A 15,973-nucleotide genomic window follows, 5' to 3' on the forward strand; every position below is an offset into this window, starting at 1 on the left:
TCGTGAGTAAGAAGAAATTGTGCAGCCTCAGCAGTCTGACACAGCTGAAAGGGTTGTCTTGTTCCAAGCAATACCTTCCTCGCATGGGACCTCTCATACACTGTGATCTACAAAATCATTTAGTGGCAGAAGATAGAGGGGCACGTGTATAGCTGATGTTCCCAACGTAACTTCCTATTTACCAATATTTCTTTTTGCTGGTGCATTATTACATGTGTGAAACCAGAAGATGTTACAAAAACATAATTTATGTACTCTCAACTCCATTTCTGACTCCAAATGGGATGAAAAGAAAAAAGCTGACTATGGCAAATGTACGTTTGTTTATTCCCATTAGTAAATTAGATATCGGTGTGTTGTGACCTTCATCTGGTATTTATAGAAGTGATTTAAATGACTGCTAAACGTGGTGGCATTTGTGTAGTTATAGGCTTTTTGCATAGCCAGACTTAGTGTCCAACAGCGTATTGGTCTGTGTTGTGTTAGACACAGCCAGGTATTAGAAGGGTTGGCATGCTGCCTTTCTATGCTGAATGAAATCTTCAGGAATTAAATTCTTAAAGTATAGCAAATTCAGTTTTAAACACTTCTTTCTGATCATTTGTTTGAACGTGGATGGGGAATGGCAGTAAGTAATTTTTTAACCTGGTGAGTTTCTTTTAGTGGCTATAGACTGCTTAATACGTTTGTACTTTATAATAAATGACAGCTACGGCCTGGGATGAATTACTAATCTTTATCTGGGTTGACAATGCTTGAGGAGAGATAGTCAGAATGAGTCACAGTGCTGTATCTGACGTGTGTAAGGAGGCTGTATTACATGACTAATGATTTCATCTCTTTCCCAAAAAGTTTGCTGAAGCTGGGGTGGAAGGGGAGAAAAGGGAAAAGAAAGATGAAATTGCTTTTGTGAAGGGTTGTGGCATAGCAGAACTACTTCCACGTAAGTGATAAATAATATTTTGTGATTTTTTTTCTTCTGTGCAGATTAATGGTGCAATGTAGGAAGCCTTTGAAGGTTTCTGATGAACTGGTGCAACAGTATCAGAGTAAAAACCAATACCTAGCAGCAGTAGTGTCAGATGCTGACCAGGAACCTGAAATCGATCCTTACGCCTTTGTTGATGGCGATGTGGAATTCTTATTTCCTGATAGTAAAAAAGATAGGCAGAACATCGAGAGGGAAGCTGGGAAGAAACACAAGGTGAGTAAATAAATGAGGATACAAATCAGTGATGAGATTTAGTGACTAAAGCAATTTGTTTCAATGTAACATAAATCCTTCTCTGTATTTAGAAGTACATCTAAAAAATTATTCAAGCAGAAATAATAAATGAAGTATGCAGCATTCATGCAGTAACTACATACCCAGTGATACCCAGTGTTTTTTTTTTTTTTTTTTTTTGGCACACTGGTGGTGCTGTTGCACTAGTGCTTATGGCTTGTTCTATGAGAACGCTGCTGGATCAGAACAAAAATCCATCTGGCTCAGGAGCCTCTCTCTGGAAATGGGTGACAGCAGATACTTGTGGAAGACAGTAAAAACAAGGCAAATGCTTTGTTCATGTGTGGAGAGGTGGAGGGAAGAGGAGGTGAACTCTGACTAGTTGTTGCCTGGACAGTGAATTGCACTCTTTCCTTGTACTTTAACCAGTACCAACTATGTGAGGTTGCGTTTAAAACAGAAGTACCAAGCTCCTCAGTCCCTGTCCACTTCCCCTCTCACCCACCCTCCAAAAAGGAAGAAAATATAATTTCATTGAGAGTCTGTACATGAAATAAATTGGCTTATAAGGACTAATTCTGTATGTATGCACTCCTGTTTTGAGAGTTTTGTTAATAATTACCAGTATAGTTAATGTGTAGCATTTGATAATGTTTTTTTTCAATAAAGTGTTAGAGCAAGAATCCACAGCTTGATTTCTAAGTTAAAAGTGTGTATCCCTAACACAAAAGCCTAAGATGTATGTTATCTGTGCTCTTCCTCTGTGTGTTGGTGGCATGTTGTCTGTATTCCAAGCTTCCTTCTCCATGAGCAGATACCACTAACCAGACTCCCAGGCTACACCCTGCTGAGCTAGAAGGCTAATGAGAACCTGATCCTTCCAATGCATACAAGAATTTCCATAGGGAAATAGTGTCCTCCCCCAGATCGATTTAAGTGAACTTTTCTACTTTTTTTGTTAATAGGCTGAGGATGGTGCATCCAGTGTTACAGTTTTATCTCATGAAGGAGAGGATGCTATGTCTCTGTTTAGTCCTTCTGTCAAGCAAGGTAAGAAGACTTTTGTTTTAAATTGTGGTGTATTAATGATCATTTGAATAGTTAATGGACTCTTAACAGGCTACTGTGTTTTCACTCTGTGTATTACACTGTATCTTCAGAATTCAGGATCTTCTTGGAAACGTGTTTTATTCGTTGAACCTTGCAAATAAAAGGTGGCTATAAAATCCAAATGTAATAAAATCGAAGGGACCTCACTTATGTGTAAGACACTTGAAAGGAATTGAGAACGTGTATATATTTTCACCTGTGGAAGTAGTCCTTTAAATGTGGCTTTTTAAAACACACATCATCAGTGTTTCTGTAATCTGTTTTTTTTTTTTATAGATGCCCAACGTATTGCTGCTCATGCTCGCACTGCATCAACTAGCCTGTTCCATGAAACAGACTTGGTGGTCTCCTATACTGACCTTGACAATCTCTTCAATTCTGATGAGGATGAACTAACAGTAAGTGATGTTCGAAACTCATGGCAGCTGTTATACAAAAAACTGCAAGTAACATGTATGTGTTCTTGTGTTTTGTGGGCGGTTTTGGTGGTTTTAGGGGAGCTTGCAACACTTGCAAGCATCATGACTCCTCTGGAGCAGACATGCTGTTCTGCTTGGCTCATGCAATCATTTTTGATACAAAAAAGCTTTTGATCTTGCATATCCTCACAATTCAGGCAGTATATGCTTCTTGAATATATCTCTAGTTTAAATTAATAAATTAGCTAGTCAATGAAGGTAATACTGAAAACAAAAAAAACATAAGAGGCATTTAAACACGTGGACGAACCTTCTGCCAACTAAGCTGCTTCATTGCAGTAGTTATTATCTTGGAGCAGTTTCTTTTGCAGTCTCTAGTGGCTCTGAATTCATTATCTTTCCTGTTTCTTTCTCAGTACTGTTAGTAATCGGTTGTCTTTTCTGAATTGGACTTTGTTCCATGCATAAACCTAAATCTCCTTACTCATACAAAATGCCCATCAACTTTAATGGGAGCGGTAGCTGAGTAAAGGCGTGAAGGATCTTAATGGCCATCAAAGGTCGTCATTATATAGAGCATAAAGCAAGCTTATTTGCTTTTAAACATGAAGACTCTTATGTTCTATAGACTATAGTACTGTCTAAACGTTGTAAAATATCCCTTTTAATTTAAACAGTTTTTCTTCCCTTTAGCTCTTGTTCCAGGAATTGCGTTTCTCTCTTTCTATTCCCATTCATGCGCTAACATCAGTAATGTTAGCGTGGCTTTGGGAGTGTGTACTTTTTGAGAGATTGTGGGCAGCCCTGTTTAGCTCTTTTTTTTTTTTTTTTAATGTCTACTAGCAGGCTGAGAGCTACTTTATAACTGGTCTTTCATTTCAATAGTGTCACGATTTGATAGGAGAGTATTCTGAGTTACAAATATTAAGGGAAGACAAGGGTAATCCCAATTACTAGTATCAAACTTACAATTTATTATAGTGTTTCTAAATATTACATAATATTATATGAAGTCTCAGCTTTCTATGTCCACTGTACCTGAAATTTCCTGTTATCAGGGAAAATGAATGTGTTCATGTCTGAAATGGTTTTAATACAGTACTTCTTTTCTTTCTTAGCCTGGATCTAAAAGAACAGTGAATGGTGCTGATGACAAATCCAACTGCAAAGAGGCAAAAGCAGGAAATTTAGACCCGCTGTCATGCATAAGTAAGCTGTATTTTCTTCTTTAAATAGAATACTAGCTTTAAACATTTAAACGTGCTTCCTTTACCCTACTGAAATCTTAGGACAAAAAGAAAACAATTCAAAATGTTGTCATACTCTAAAGCCTACTTCTGATCTGAAATTAGGCACTGCAGATCTCCATAAAATGTATCCAACTCCGCCTTCATTGGAACAGCATATTATGGGATTTTCACCAATGAACATGAATAATAAGGAGTATGGCAGCATGGACACTACACTTGGAGGAACAGTACTTGAAGGGAATAGCTCTAGTGTGGGAGCTCAGTTCAGAATTGAAGTAGATGAGGGTTTCTGCAGCCCCAAACCTGCTGAAATAAAGGTACGTAGTGCTGATAGTCCTGATACGTTTCTATTGATTATTCTTCAGTCTGTTACTTAATCCTGAATGGATTGGTGGGAGACTTAAGTACAATTTGTAGCTTGTCCCCTGTATTATACTGAGGGAGGCAACATACATCTAGTAAGTAATATGTGTTATTTTACAACTTAAACTTAAAGAGTAATATATGATTAGCCATTGGTAAACTAACGATAAAGTTTTGATAATTCATGGTTTGTTTTGTATTGGCATATCACTTGATGGGTGCGAATGATATATATGTAAATCTTAACTTCCACTTTTACAGCTTTATTTGGATTAAATATTAAAGAACTACTGTTTGAACTTTATTCAGTTACATTTTTAAAAAGCCTTTTCATTGCTGAAATAATCTTATTAATTTGCATGCTGATGCTTTACCATGTATAACTTCTAGGATTATTCTTATGTTTATAAACCTGAGAACTGCCAAGCCTTAGTGGGATGTTCCATGTTTGCACCACTGAAGACACTTCCCAGCCAGTGTCTCCCTCCCATCAAGCTGCCAGAAGAATGCATTTATCGCCAGAGCTGGACTGTGGGAAAGTTGGATTTACTTCCTCCAGGACCTGCCATGCCATTCATCAAAGATGGGTATGAATTACGCCACAAATGTTTGAGCTATCTACGGTTTTCAGTTATTTACACAATGAAATACTCCTTAGTTTTATTTTTTATAAACTTGTAATGAGAAAAATTCATAAAGATGCTGTTCAGACAACTGACAGGAGTCTTTTAAACAATCTTTGATTAAACCTTACTACAAGAGAGTGTCTCCTGAAATAGCTTCTTAACTGTGCATACGCTTTATTTGTTGTCTCATTTAAAGGCTTCTTGGGGAAGCTTAATGGTGCAAGTCCAGTTTTAATAAGTAATGAAGATGGTAACAATCAAGATAAATGTAAACCTGGGACTTTTTTTTTTTGCAGTGGTGGTATAGGTACTGTAAGGGCTTAGTAGGTGTTGCTTCTGTTTCTTAAATTATTTTCTTAAATAGTAATAATCTCATCTGTACTGGGATTAGAAAAAAAATCCTTTTATTGGAAGCTATGCCTAGAGTGATATTGCCTTGTAACAGTAGTATTGCAGGAAGCATTTCTTTGATTGTTTTACTGGCAGTTCTTGAAGAAAATATTTATTCTTCCTTCTCTTCTGCATTAGTAGCTTCTATAGACAGATTAGGCAACAAGGAGGCTGTGTATTTATTGATAAAGTTGCATTGTTTCTGATTTTGTTGTAAATACTGATGTTGCTTCTATTAGGATCATTCATAAGCACTGTGTTCCCAGGTCTCATCAGCCTTACGGGTCTTTGGAAATATTCAGCTGCTTAGAGAAAAAAAAAGTTAAATGTTTCTAGGTGATATTTCATGTATCTAGCTGAATCTGCTACTGGTAGAACCCATACATCTGTGGAATTTGTAACTTACACTGTTCACATTTGTTTCCTGGAAACTTTGTGGAAAGGAAGAAGGGAATGATTCTTCAACAGCACTGTCAATGGGAATCCTGCAAAGTCATTTAGAGCAAACGCTCCTGAAGTTCCTTAGGGAATGAAAATCTTTCTGTAGATTATGAAAGAGTAGTTCAAAAAAGCAAATTTTAATTTGGAAGGTCCTTATTTAGCGATTTGAGACTTATGTGATGTATTGGTTTTGAAGTTTATTTAAATAATTTCTTTCTTCTTATGGCTCCTATCAGTGATGGAAGCACTATGGATCAAGAGTACGGCCCTGCATACACACCACAAACTCATACTCCGTTTGGGATGCCACCAAGTAGTGCACCACCCAGTAATAGCGGAGCTGGAATTCTCCCTTCTCCTTCCACCCCTCGTTTCCCAACTCCTAGAACACCAAGGACTCCTCGGACACCTCGTGGAGCTGGTGGACCGGCAAGTGCACAGGGTTCAGTCAAGTACGAGAACTCTGATTTATACTCACCAGCTTCCACACCATCAACATGTAGACCGCTTAATTCTGTTGAACCTGCAACCGTGCCTTCCATTCCAGAGGCACACAGTCTTTATGTGAATCTCATCCTTTCAGAGTCTGTAATGAATCTCTTCAAAGACTGTAACTTTGACAGCTGCTGCATATGTGTTTGCAATATGAACATCAAAGGTGCTGATGTTGGAGTTTACATTCCCGATCCAACACAAGAGGCCCAGTATAGGTGTACCTGTGGTTTCAGTGCTGTTATGAACAGAAAATTTGGCAACAGTTCTGGACTGTTTCTTGAAGATGAATTGGATATTTTAGGGCGTAATACAGAGTGTGGCAAGGAAGCAGAAAAACGCTTTGAAGCCCTCAGAGCTACTTCTGTTGAACATGGCAGTGGAGGACTGAAAGAACCTGAGAAACTGCCTGATGAGTTAATACTGTTGCTGCAAGATCAATGCACCAACTTGTTCTCACCATTTGGAGCAGCAGATCAAGATCCCATCCCCAAAGTCAGTGCAGTTAGCAACCTGGTACGTGTAGAAGAAAGGGATTGTTGCAATGACTGCTACTTAGCCTTGGAACATGGACGCCAGTTCATGGACAATATGTCAGGAGGAAAAGTTGATGAAGCACTTGTGAAAACGACTTGCTTGCACCACTGGTCAAAAAGAAATGGTAAATATTTAAAGCAGCTTATTTGCTGCTCTTCTACATCTAGATTTTTTTAATGTTTTTCCTTTCCAAATACTGGATGCTCAAAACTGTTTTCCCACCTGCGTGCTTGCATAACCTTCGACTTTAACAGTGTTCAAAATAATGATTCTATTTACCTTCGATGGTGGTACCATACAGCAAGCAGAGTGTAGACCTTGAACACCATCGACTGTATCATTCTAATAGGTTGGAAGTGTAATGTAAGACCATGGTAACTGTTGACGATGCTTTTCCTAGACTTAATCTTTAAAAGCAGCTTTGGGTGACTGCATCCACAGAGGTTCTGTGGAATGAGCGCATGTAGAAAGTGTAGGTGGCTCAAATGGTGAGTGTACTGTGAAAGGCTACTGTGGTCGAATTCAACAAGATGTATGATTCAGTTGGCTTCTGCCCCCTTCTTTAAGAGGGGGCGGTAGTTTAATGGGGTGTGTGGTAAATATGCTTTACTGTGGCCTTTGCTATGTGTTGGATCTGCCAGAGATTCTTGGAGTTTTCTTTCTAGGCCTTGACTAATGATTTACTGTCTCACGGTACAGTCCTGCCTGCGCATATTTGCATACCTACCTCTTCTCTCAGTAACAGTATTTTCAAGTAGCAACTATAGGTGGCTAAACAGTAAAACATGGAACTTTGAGTTAACTGCAGTTAATAGTCATTAGTGAGGCTGAAGAAGATGGACAAAGTCAGGCTTCTGTGTATTGATGGGGCTGTAAGTTTAAAAGCCCCGGCTCTGGATAAATCAATGTTTTCAGGTACACAGGAGAAGACTTGGTATTACTGTGACCTTGATGCTTAGGATAAAAGATGTGAAAATGCTTTTTAGAAGAAGGCAAAGAAACTATAGCTCTGACAAATTTTGTGTCAGTTTTTGATTCTTAAACACTGTACATTAAATGGCATAGTGGTGGGAACCTGATGAAATGGACTGCGAGTGTTTGAGGCTTCTCTTGACTTCTCTGAAGCGAGCACTGGGTGGCAGTCTGCCTAAACTTCCTTTCTATGCAGGGGAGAACTCTGCAGTTTAAGCCTTGCACAACTTTATTTTTTTTTTGTGACTTAGACTAAGAAATAGAAATACTAAGATGTTAAGGCTTTCGCAGGAAGTAATTCTACAGATGAAAAATGGTGGTGGTTGTTGGTGGTTTATTTTATTTAAAAAAAAAAAAACTGGTTAGGAGGGGAAGAGGGAGAACTAAATCTGTGTGCTTAACTTTTTCTATCTCTGCCTTTGGCCTGCATGAACAGCATGTGCGTTTTGGCAGAAGGTGACTTGTTTAAAAACAAGGTAGCTTAGGATCAGGGTTGTTAGTGGAAGGCTTTATTTTATCCTATTGCTGTGGCAGGCCTTGACAACTCTTTATCCTTTCAGTTTTGGATGTGAGCATGCAGTGTTCCCAGGACATCCTGCGCATGCTCCTCTCGCTCCAGCCAGTTCTTCAGGATGCAATTCAGAAGAAGCGAACAGTCCGATCTTGGGGTGTGCAAGGCCCTCTCACGTGGCAACAGTTTCACAAAATGGCTGGCAGAGGCTCTTACGGTAAACTGCTGTGTAGACTCTTGTCTGTTAATCTCTATTTGATCTGGCCACCAAACCTCCACGTCTGGATGCTGTTCAGCCTATTGGTATTCTAAACAGCATTTGGACCTTTCTTTAAAATAACAAGACGGGAGAATTCTTTTATTTACGGAAGCAGAAAAAAATTCTAAAAACATTGAATGAATCACAAGTATCTGTTTAAAATTGACAGCTGCACTGTTTATATACACCTGACACTTATCATAGTGAAGGACTGAATTTTCAAAAATGGATTTTGTTTCAATATAGAGCAATTACTAAGTATTAGCTTTGAAATGCTTGAAGAAGTGTGCTTTATTGATCAGTAGCTTCAAAATTATGTTGAAGATCTGAGTTCGTCCAGTGTGTTGTGTGTATTGTAAATACTTGGAGTAGCCAACACATCATGATGCATGTTTAGAGATAGAAGGTAAATCTTGTGCACTGAACTTAAGGTTTAAACTCTGACTTCATTAGCATATGTGAGATTGTTTCATTTGCCAACATATAAAAGAGTCACCTTTCACCAGCAGGTATTTGTAGGTATTCTAATATTTAGAACATTATATGTTTAAGATGCATATAAATGCATGTCCTTAAGAGTTTTCCTTCTGTGGTCATTCATGTGTCTGCTTAGACTATTTACGTTTCTTCCCCCTCTTTTTTTGATCACTAATCCCTTAGATTCTGTGGGGAAGGCTTCCTGGACGGTGAAGATCTGTTCCTGATTGTATAGTGGTAAACATAATAAACAACTGTGTAACTTCTTTAGGCCCTGAGAGATTTCAGATGAGAAAACTTAGCTGATTTTTTTTCTCGGAGAATTGGATTGTGCATGCATGCTTTTCATGTGTATTTGTTAAAAGGAGAAGTATTCCATTTATAATCAGTGCTACTTCCTCTTAGATGCTGGGAATGCTAGTATGTCGTCTTTTCGTGTTTTCTAGAAGCAGGTTGTTATTTTTAAGCTTCCTGCTTAATATATTGGAAAATCTATCTTGCTTTTCTAGGAACTGATGAGTCCCCAGAACCACTGCCAATCCCAACATTTTTGTTGGGATATGATTATGATTTTCTGGTGCTGTCTCCATTTGCATTGCCGTATTGGGAGAGGCTGATGTTGGAACCTTATGGATCTCAGAGAGATGTTGCTTATGTTGTGGTGTGCCCTGAGAATGAGGCTCTGCTAAATGGAGCAAAAAGCTTCTTTAGGGATCTGACTGCAATATACGAGGTACATTATTTATGGCAGTTACCAGTGAAATGGATTTCTGAAAAACTGTTTCTAATACATACTCATAACTATTTATCAGGCTTTTCTCCAGTGATATAAGTGCTTGTGTGGAATGCTACATCAGAAAGCTGCTGGAAAGGATTTTAGGAACAGGCACTTGGAAGATAGGGCTTGTTCACAGTGCTCATCATTGCTTCTAGTAGTAGCTGTTTTGAGAGTCTGTGTCTGATAAAACGCCACTCAGTGGTGAAGTGGAGTATTACCACTTCAACTGTTTTAGCTTCTCAATTAATTAAATGCATGTATTGCTTGGATTGTGATTAGGATTAGAGTGGATGATCTATCAATCTGTTTTTCTTGCATTTAGGAAAACCTGCAAATCATTATACAGTATTTCATACTCGTGTAGTTTCCTAGAATTAAAATGTTTCTTTAGAATGTCATGAGTCTCTCTCTCTCCATACTCCTTTGCTTGATATTTTACATTAATTCCTTACCTTGCTTCTTATATTTTGCCTTTGCAGTCATGCAGACTGGGTCAGCACAGGCCTATCTGTAAATTGCTGCCTGATGGAATCATGAGAGTTGGACCTACTGCTTCAAAGAAACTTTCTGAGAAGTTGGTCACAGAATGGTTCTCACAGACAGCTAATGCCAACAATGAAGCATTTTCCAAACTGAAATTATACGCCCAAGTTTGCAGATATGAACTAGGTATGGAATACTTTTTTTCAGTCCTTCTTATTTTGTGTACTTGCCACCTGTTCCATTCCAGTAGAAGAGAAATGGTTGTATTTATTCATTCAGTCTCACTGTTTGTTACAGTTTTCTGGTTTTAAGTTTGGGGAAAAAAGTAAACTAGAAAAAGCATATGTTTAGGTATGTCTTCATAATAAGCACTATTAAAGGTACACTTTTTTTTTCTTGTTTTAGGTCCTTATCTTGCTTCTCAGCCTTTGGATAATTCTTTACTTTCCCAAACAAATCTGATCCCTCCCCCAAGCCAGCCAGCCTCTGCTCTGCCCCCGGTGACAGCTAATGCTGGAAATCCCAACACTCCATCGTCTGCTCCTGCAGCTCCCACCAGTAGTACTATGACAGCAACATCAACTAGTGCCATGTCTTCTGCAGCTACTACAGCTAATTCAACTTTGACGACCACTGCCACGTCATCCTCTTCTGCTAATATAGGCAGTGGGATACCAACAAACAAGCCTTCTTCATTTCCACCTTTTAGCAGTATGAACAATACCACTTCTGCTTCCCTGCCTGCTCAGGCTGCAACAGTCCAAAATGGGCAAACAGGAGGACAGCAGCAACAGCCGACACTGCAAGCAGCAGGGATGTCTGCAGATACTACTTCAGCACCTGCACAGCCCCATCCAGAGGTTTCTGAAAGGTAATGGAACTGCATGGTCAAGCCCTCTTAGGTTAAAAAAGTAAAACAAAGCAAAACACAAAACCCTCAGCTCAACAAATGTGGATATACTAATGCCACTCTAGTTCCCTCAGTAAGAAATAATTTATTTTCTAGTCACTGAGTTGCTTTTTTAGGGAGAATGCAAGCTCATTCATGGTAGAGTTCAACTTTCTGACTTACATCCTTGCTACAGTTCTAATTATATCTCGGTGTTTGCTTTGGTACAAAAATAAACTTTTTTTCTCTCTAAAGAGAAAACGTTGACCAAACTACCCACCTCTATATATTAAAGTGAGGTGGAAGGAGAAATAGGTATCTGACATCATCTTGAAATTCTGCTTTGTTATCGAAGTTATAGTTTCTCAGTAAGGAATGCCTTTACTACTGATGTTGTAGGTATTTTTGTTCCCCAGTTGAACCAATAGAGCTATGTGCTGATGAGCTTCTGTAATTAAGAAGATTAAAGACGAGTGATACTGAGTTGTTGACAAGTTAACAAATAAAAATGAAATAAAAAGACCACTTCTTACACCACAGTTAACTCAAAGGTCTTTCAGGTTAATCTTTGATTTGAGCGTAGTTTTAATGTAAGTAAAAATCAATCGTTATAAAGCTCACCGTCTTGTAATGGGTTTCAAAATTTCCTTTCCAGCACTATGGATCGAGATAAAGTTGGAGTCCCTACAGATGGAGATTCACACGCTATCACCTATCCACCTGCAATTGTAGTTTACATAGTTGATCCTTTTACGTATGAAAAAAAGGATGAGAACAGTAGCTCGTCTAGCTTGTGGACACTTGGACTTCTGCGCTGCTTTTTAGAGATGGTTCAGGTTCTTCCTCCCAACATCAAGAATATAATTTCTGTGCAGGTGAGCCAACATTTATAGAAACATGCTGAACAAAGTACCTCCTTTGGTTTTAGCTGTATTTTGGAGGTGATAATGCCCTCGAGGTGAAAGTTATGTTTGCTCTGTGAACAATGCTTACAGTTCTGCAGCTGTTAAATTATTGAGTTTATAGTCCTTAGAGACGTTTGGGTGTTATTAGTTAAAGCCAAATCCAGTGGTAGTTTCCGAACTCATCAGTCTTATCTCAGAGGAATGCACTGGTCCACTCCAATAACGAGTCAAATATGGGAAAACTGCTTTGTCCCATCACCAAAATCTGCTGCTAGCGTAACCCTGCTGGGCTTTAGACTAGGGCTCTTTTGTGGTAAGTATCCAACCGTAATGCTATCAGCAGCAAAACTAGTAATCAGAGGGCATCTTTCTGGAGGACTCACTAAGGTTATCTTCTAACCAAATTTTTTTGTTTTCTGAAGAAAAGATCAATGAGCATAATTACCTGAAGTTCCATATAGCTTTGGAAGGAGTAGCAGAAGATATCAAAGAACCAGAGAAATGATTGTAAACTGACATTCTGAAAGCAACATTCCCAAATACTATCTCAAAAAAAGTAATGATGAAACAGTAACTTTATTTCCCTGTGTATTTTGTTCTAGATTGTCCCATGTCAGTACCTTCTGCAGCCTGTGAAACATGAAGACCGGCAGATATATACTCAGCATTTAAAATCTTTGGCATTTTCAGCGTTTACTCAGTGTCGGAGACCTCTTCCAACTTCCACCAATGTGAAAACGTTAACTGGCTTTGGTCCAGGTTTAGCCATGGAAACTGCTCTTAAGAGCCCTGATGTGAGTAATCTCAAGACTAATGTGATTCTGTAAATATGCGAATCAGAAACATCTCTGTTTATTTTATCAGCAGTGTCTTTCACATTAATTAACCAGAGTTAAGAATAATTGCTTCTTGGAAGCTCATTTTCTGTTCTGTCATCTTTATAGAGACCTGAGTGTATTCGACTCTACACCCCTCCTTTTATATTGGCTCCTGTGAAAGACAAGCAAACAGAACTAGGAGAAACTTTTGGAGAAGCTGGCCAGAAGTATAATGTACTTTTTGTAGGCTACTGTTTGTCTCATGATCAAAGATGGCTTCTTGCATCCTGTACAGATCTCTATGGAGAACAGTTAGAGACTTGCATAATTAATATTGATGTACCAAACAGGTAAGAACGAGTTCTTAATTTTTAGCATATGTATCTTCTTTACTTCCCCCAAGTTATTTTATTTATGATAATGTCAGAATAACTCTGACTTATGTAGACTCACCAGATTGCAAAATTAAAACAAATAGATAATTTCAGTATTATGTGTATATTGTTTAAATTTCTAGAATGCTATTTTGTTTCCTGAGAGCTTTTGTATGTGTTTTTTCTGCTACATCCCCCTTCCGGTTTCTTGAAGTCAGTGTTAGAATGTGATTAATTTAAAACAAACCAACCTCCTTTTTGGAATGTGAAGTAGCAGTTAATGTGCTACAACATTAACATTCTTGTTTCCTGCTAGTGTTCAGGTTACTATAAGCAAGTTCCAAAGGCAGCTAGAGAAACTTCTTGTCAATGGATTCTAACTTTATCTTTTTTAAATTCTAGAGCTCGCAGGAAAAAGGGCTCTGCCCGCAGACTTGGTCTTCAGAAACTCTGGGAATGGTGCTTAGGACTTGTGCAGATGAGCTCTTTGCCTTGGAGAGTTGTAATAGGACGTTTAGGAAGAATAGGACATGGGGAATTAAAAGGTAACGTTAGTGTTTTAGAGTCTAAAACTCTGTATGGACCTTTTAAATTAAATAATATAGTGTCTGTCCCTGCTTCTGGACGAAAACCTATATAACTCTAAAGTTCCTTTGTATACCTAGCACGTGAACTTTGTACCACACAGCATTTTATGTAAAATATGTATTTTGCAGTAAGTACTGTTATTCTAGACAGACTTATGTCCTTTTTATTATCAGATTGGAGTTGTTTGCTGAGTCGCCGAAATCTTCAGTCCCTCAGTAAGAGACTAAAAGACATGTGCAGAATGTGTGGCATCTCTGCTGCAGACTCTCCCAGCATTCTCAGTGCTTGTTTGGTGGCGATGGAACCACAGGGGTCCTTCATCATAATGCCAGGTATTTGAGAAACTATATTTTTGGAGAGGGAGCTCATAGTTTAATTCTTGCAAAACTAAGGAAATGCTTGACTTGTCTTCCAAAGATTCTGTATCGACTGGCTCTGTATTTGGACGCAGCACCACTTTAAATATGCAGACATCTCAGCTGAATACCCCACAGGACACCTCGTGCACTCATATACTTGTGTTTCCCACATCTGCTTCTGTGCAAGTAGCATCGTCAACTTATACCACTGAAAACTTGGATCTGGCCTTCAACACAAACAATGGTTAGTAGACTGGATTTTTTCTTATTTTGAAAACAAACCAAAACTCTCTCATCGCTCCCCCTATGTTTATTTTACTGAACTGCAGGATTTATGTGGAAAATCATTTGATTTCAGAACGTGTTGTCGTATCCCATAAGAAGGGAAATTGCAGAAATTGACTGTTCTTTTTCTCTTTCAAGATGGAGCAGATGGAATGGGGATCTTTGACTTGTTAGACACTGGAGATGATCTCGATCCTGATATTATAAATATACTTCCTGCATCCCCTACTGGATCCCCTGTACATTCTCCAGGGTCCCACTACCCCCATGGAGGTGATATGGGCAAGGTAAGAGTAAATACACTGTGTATGTGTTTTCTGTTCATTTGCTTTCCTGTACCTGCTCATGTCCTCTGTAGAATGGAAGGTTCCTAGGAAATGTTTTGAATTAACTGGCTAGTGGATTGTCTGCAAAATTTGTGTAATGCTTGGATGTTTCAAAATGCTTTGTGATTTGAAAGCGACAGATAATTTCTGTTTTGTGCTCTCTAATATTAAACTGTTGCTTGTTTTGTAGGGTCAAGGTACAGATCGATTGCTTTCAACCGAATCTCATGATGAAGTAACAAATATACTGCAACAGCCATTGGCCCTCGGTTATTTTGTGTCAACTGCCAAAGCAGGTCCATTGCCTGACTGGTTTTGGTCAGCATGTCCTCAAGCACAAAATCAGTGTCCCTTGTTCCTTAAGGTACTGTAAGCTCGTCAGGCTGTATAGCCATCTTTGTGGACAGTCTGTCACACACTGTTGTGCAACGTGCAGGGAGCTGAACTGGGAGAACTGTTATGTTTTAAGAATCAGTGCACAGCTTCTGGAACATGTCTGGTTTTGTTTCAAGAGAGACTGGGATTTCAATTTTTGGGCATTAGCTTTTTATATTCACTTTTTCAAAAGGAAGGAAAATTATTAATGGAAGGTAGCAAATAGTCTGAAGGGTTCTGCTTTTCTGATGGTTTCTTCAGAGTAGCCTGACACCTTTTTCTTACTGGCTCTGCACTACAGTATTTTGTAAGGATAGGTATCTGTTCTGTTTTTAGACAGACTTCTGGTTGATGTTTGACCCTTTTGGGTTACTGGTGGCGGAGGGCAGTAATGTAATAATGTAATATCTCTTTACACTGGGGGGGGGGGGGGGAACTGTTAAGCTTTTATGCTGTGTGCAATGCATAGTTTTCCCATGCTGGCTAACTCTAAGTGATAGTCATTGTCCCATCTGTCTGGATGTTGTCTGATCTTTTTATGGCACCATCGAGACCCACTTGTCACATTCAAGGTTATACATTAGTATACAGAGAAACTTTATGTATTAATGTTATTCACTTCTGTCTTAAATTGGCATCTCTAATACTACGCTTTGATATCTGATGATACCGATATGTCGTCTTTAGCCTTGTTTGGGTCTGGCTTAGCAGATCCTCTTGG

General features: G+C 38.7%; 1 protein-coding gene across 3 annotated transcripts in view; it reads left to right on the plus strand.

The window, feature by feature from the left end:
- The window catches only part of MED13 (mediator complex subunit 13), a 58,621-nt gene that overhangs the window by 36,992 nt on the left and 5,656 nt on the right, over positions 1-15,973 (plus strand). For all 3 annotated transcript variants that reach the window (XM_035342845.1, XM_035342844.1, XM_035342846.1), the window contains exons 11-29: positions 988-1,204; positions 2,191-2,275; positions 2,612-2,733; positions 3,873-3,963; positions 4,107-4,321; positions 4,758-4,954; positions 6,061-6,977; positions 8,386-8,553; positions 9,582-9,805; positions 10,330-10,519; positions 10,739-11,204; positions 11,878-12,097; positions 12,730-12,921; positions 13,072-13,295; positions 13,722-13,864; positions 14,081-14,239; positions 14,325-14,510; positions 14,690-14,838; positions 15,068-15,241. In XM_035342845.1, coding sequence (XP_035198736.1) covers positions 988-1,204; positions 2,191-2,275; positions 2,612-2,733; positions 3,873-3,963; positions 4,107-4,321; positions 4,758-4,954; positions 6,061-6,977; positions 8,386-8,553; positions 9,582-9,805; positions 10,330-10,519; positions 10,739-11,204; positions 11,878-12,097; positions 12,730-12,921; positions 13,072-13,295; positions 13,722-13,864; positions 14,081-14,239; positions 14,325-14,510; positions 14,690-14,838; positions 15,068-15,241 — 4,339 coding nt within the window. The remainder of the gene's footprint in view (positions 1-987; positions 1,205-2,190; positions 2,276-2,611; positions 2,734-3,872; positions 3,964-4,106; positions 4,322-4,757; positions 4,955-6,060; positions 6,978-8,385; positions 8,554-9,581; positions 9,806-10,329; positions 10,520-10,738; positions 11,205-11,877; positions 12,098-12,729; positions 12,922-13,071; positions 13,296-13,721; positions 13,865-14,080; positions 14,240-14,324; positions 14,511-14,689; positions 14,839-15,067; positions 15,242-15,973) is intronic.

Source organism: Oxyura jamaicensis, chromosome 19, assembly GCF_011077185.1.
Source record: "Oxyura jamaicensis isolate SHBP4307 breed ruddy duck chromosome 19, BPBGC_Ojam_1.0, whole genome shotgun sequence".
Lineage (NCBI taxonomy): Eukaryota > Metazoa > Chordata > Aves > Anseriformes > Anatidae > Oxyura > Oxyura jamaicensis.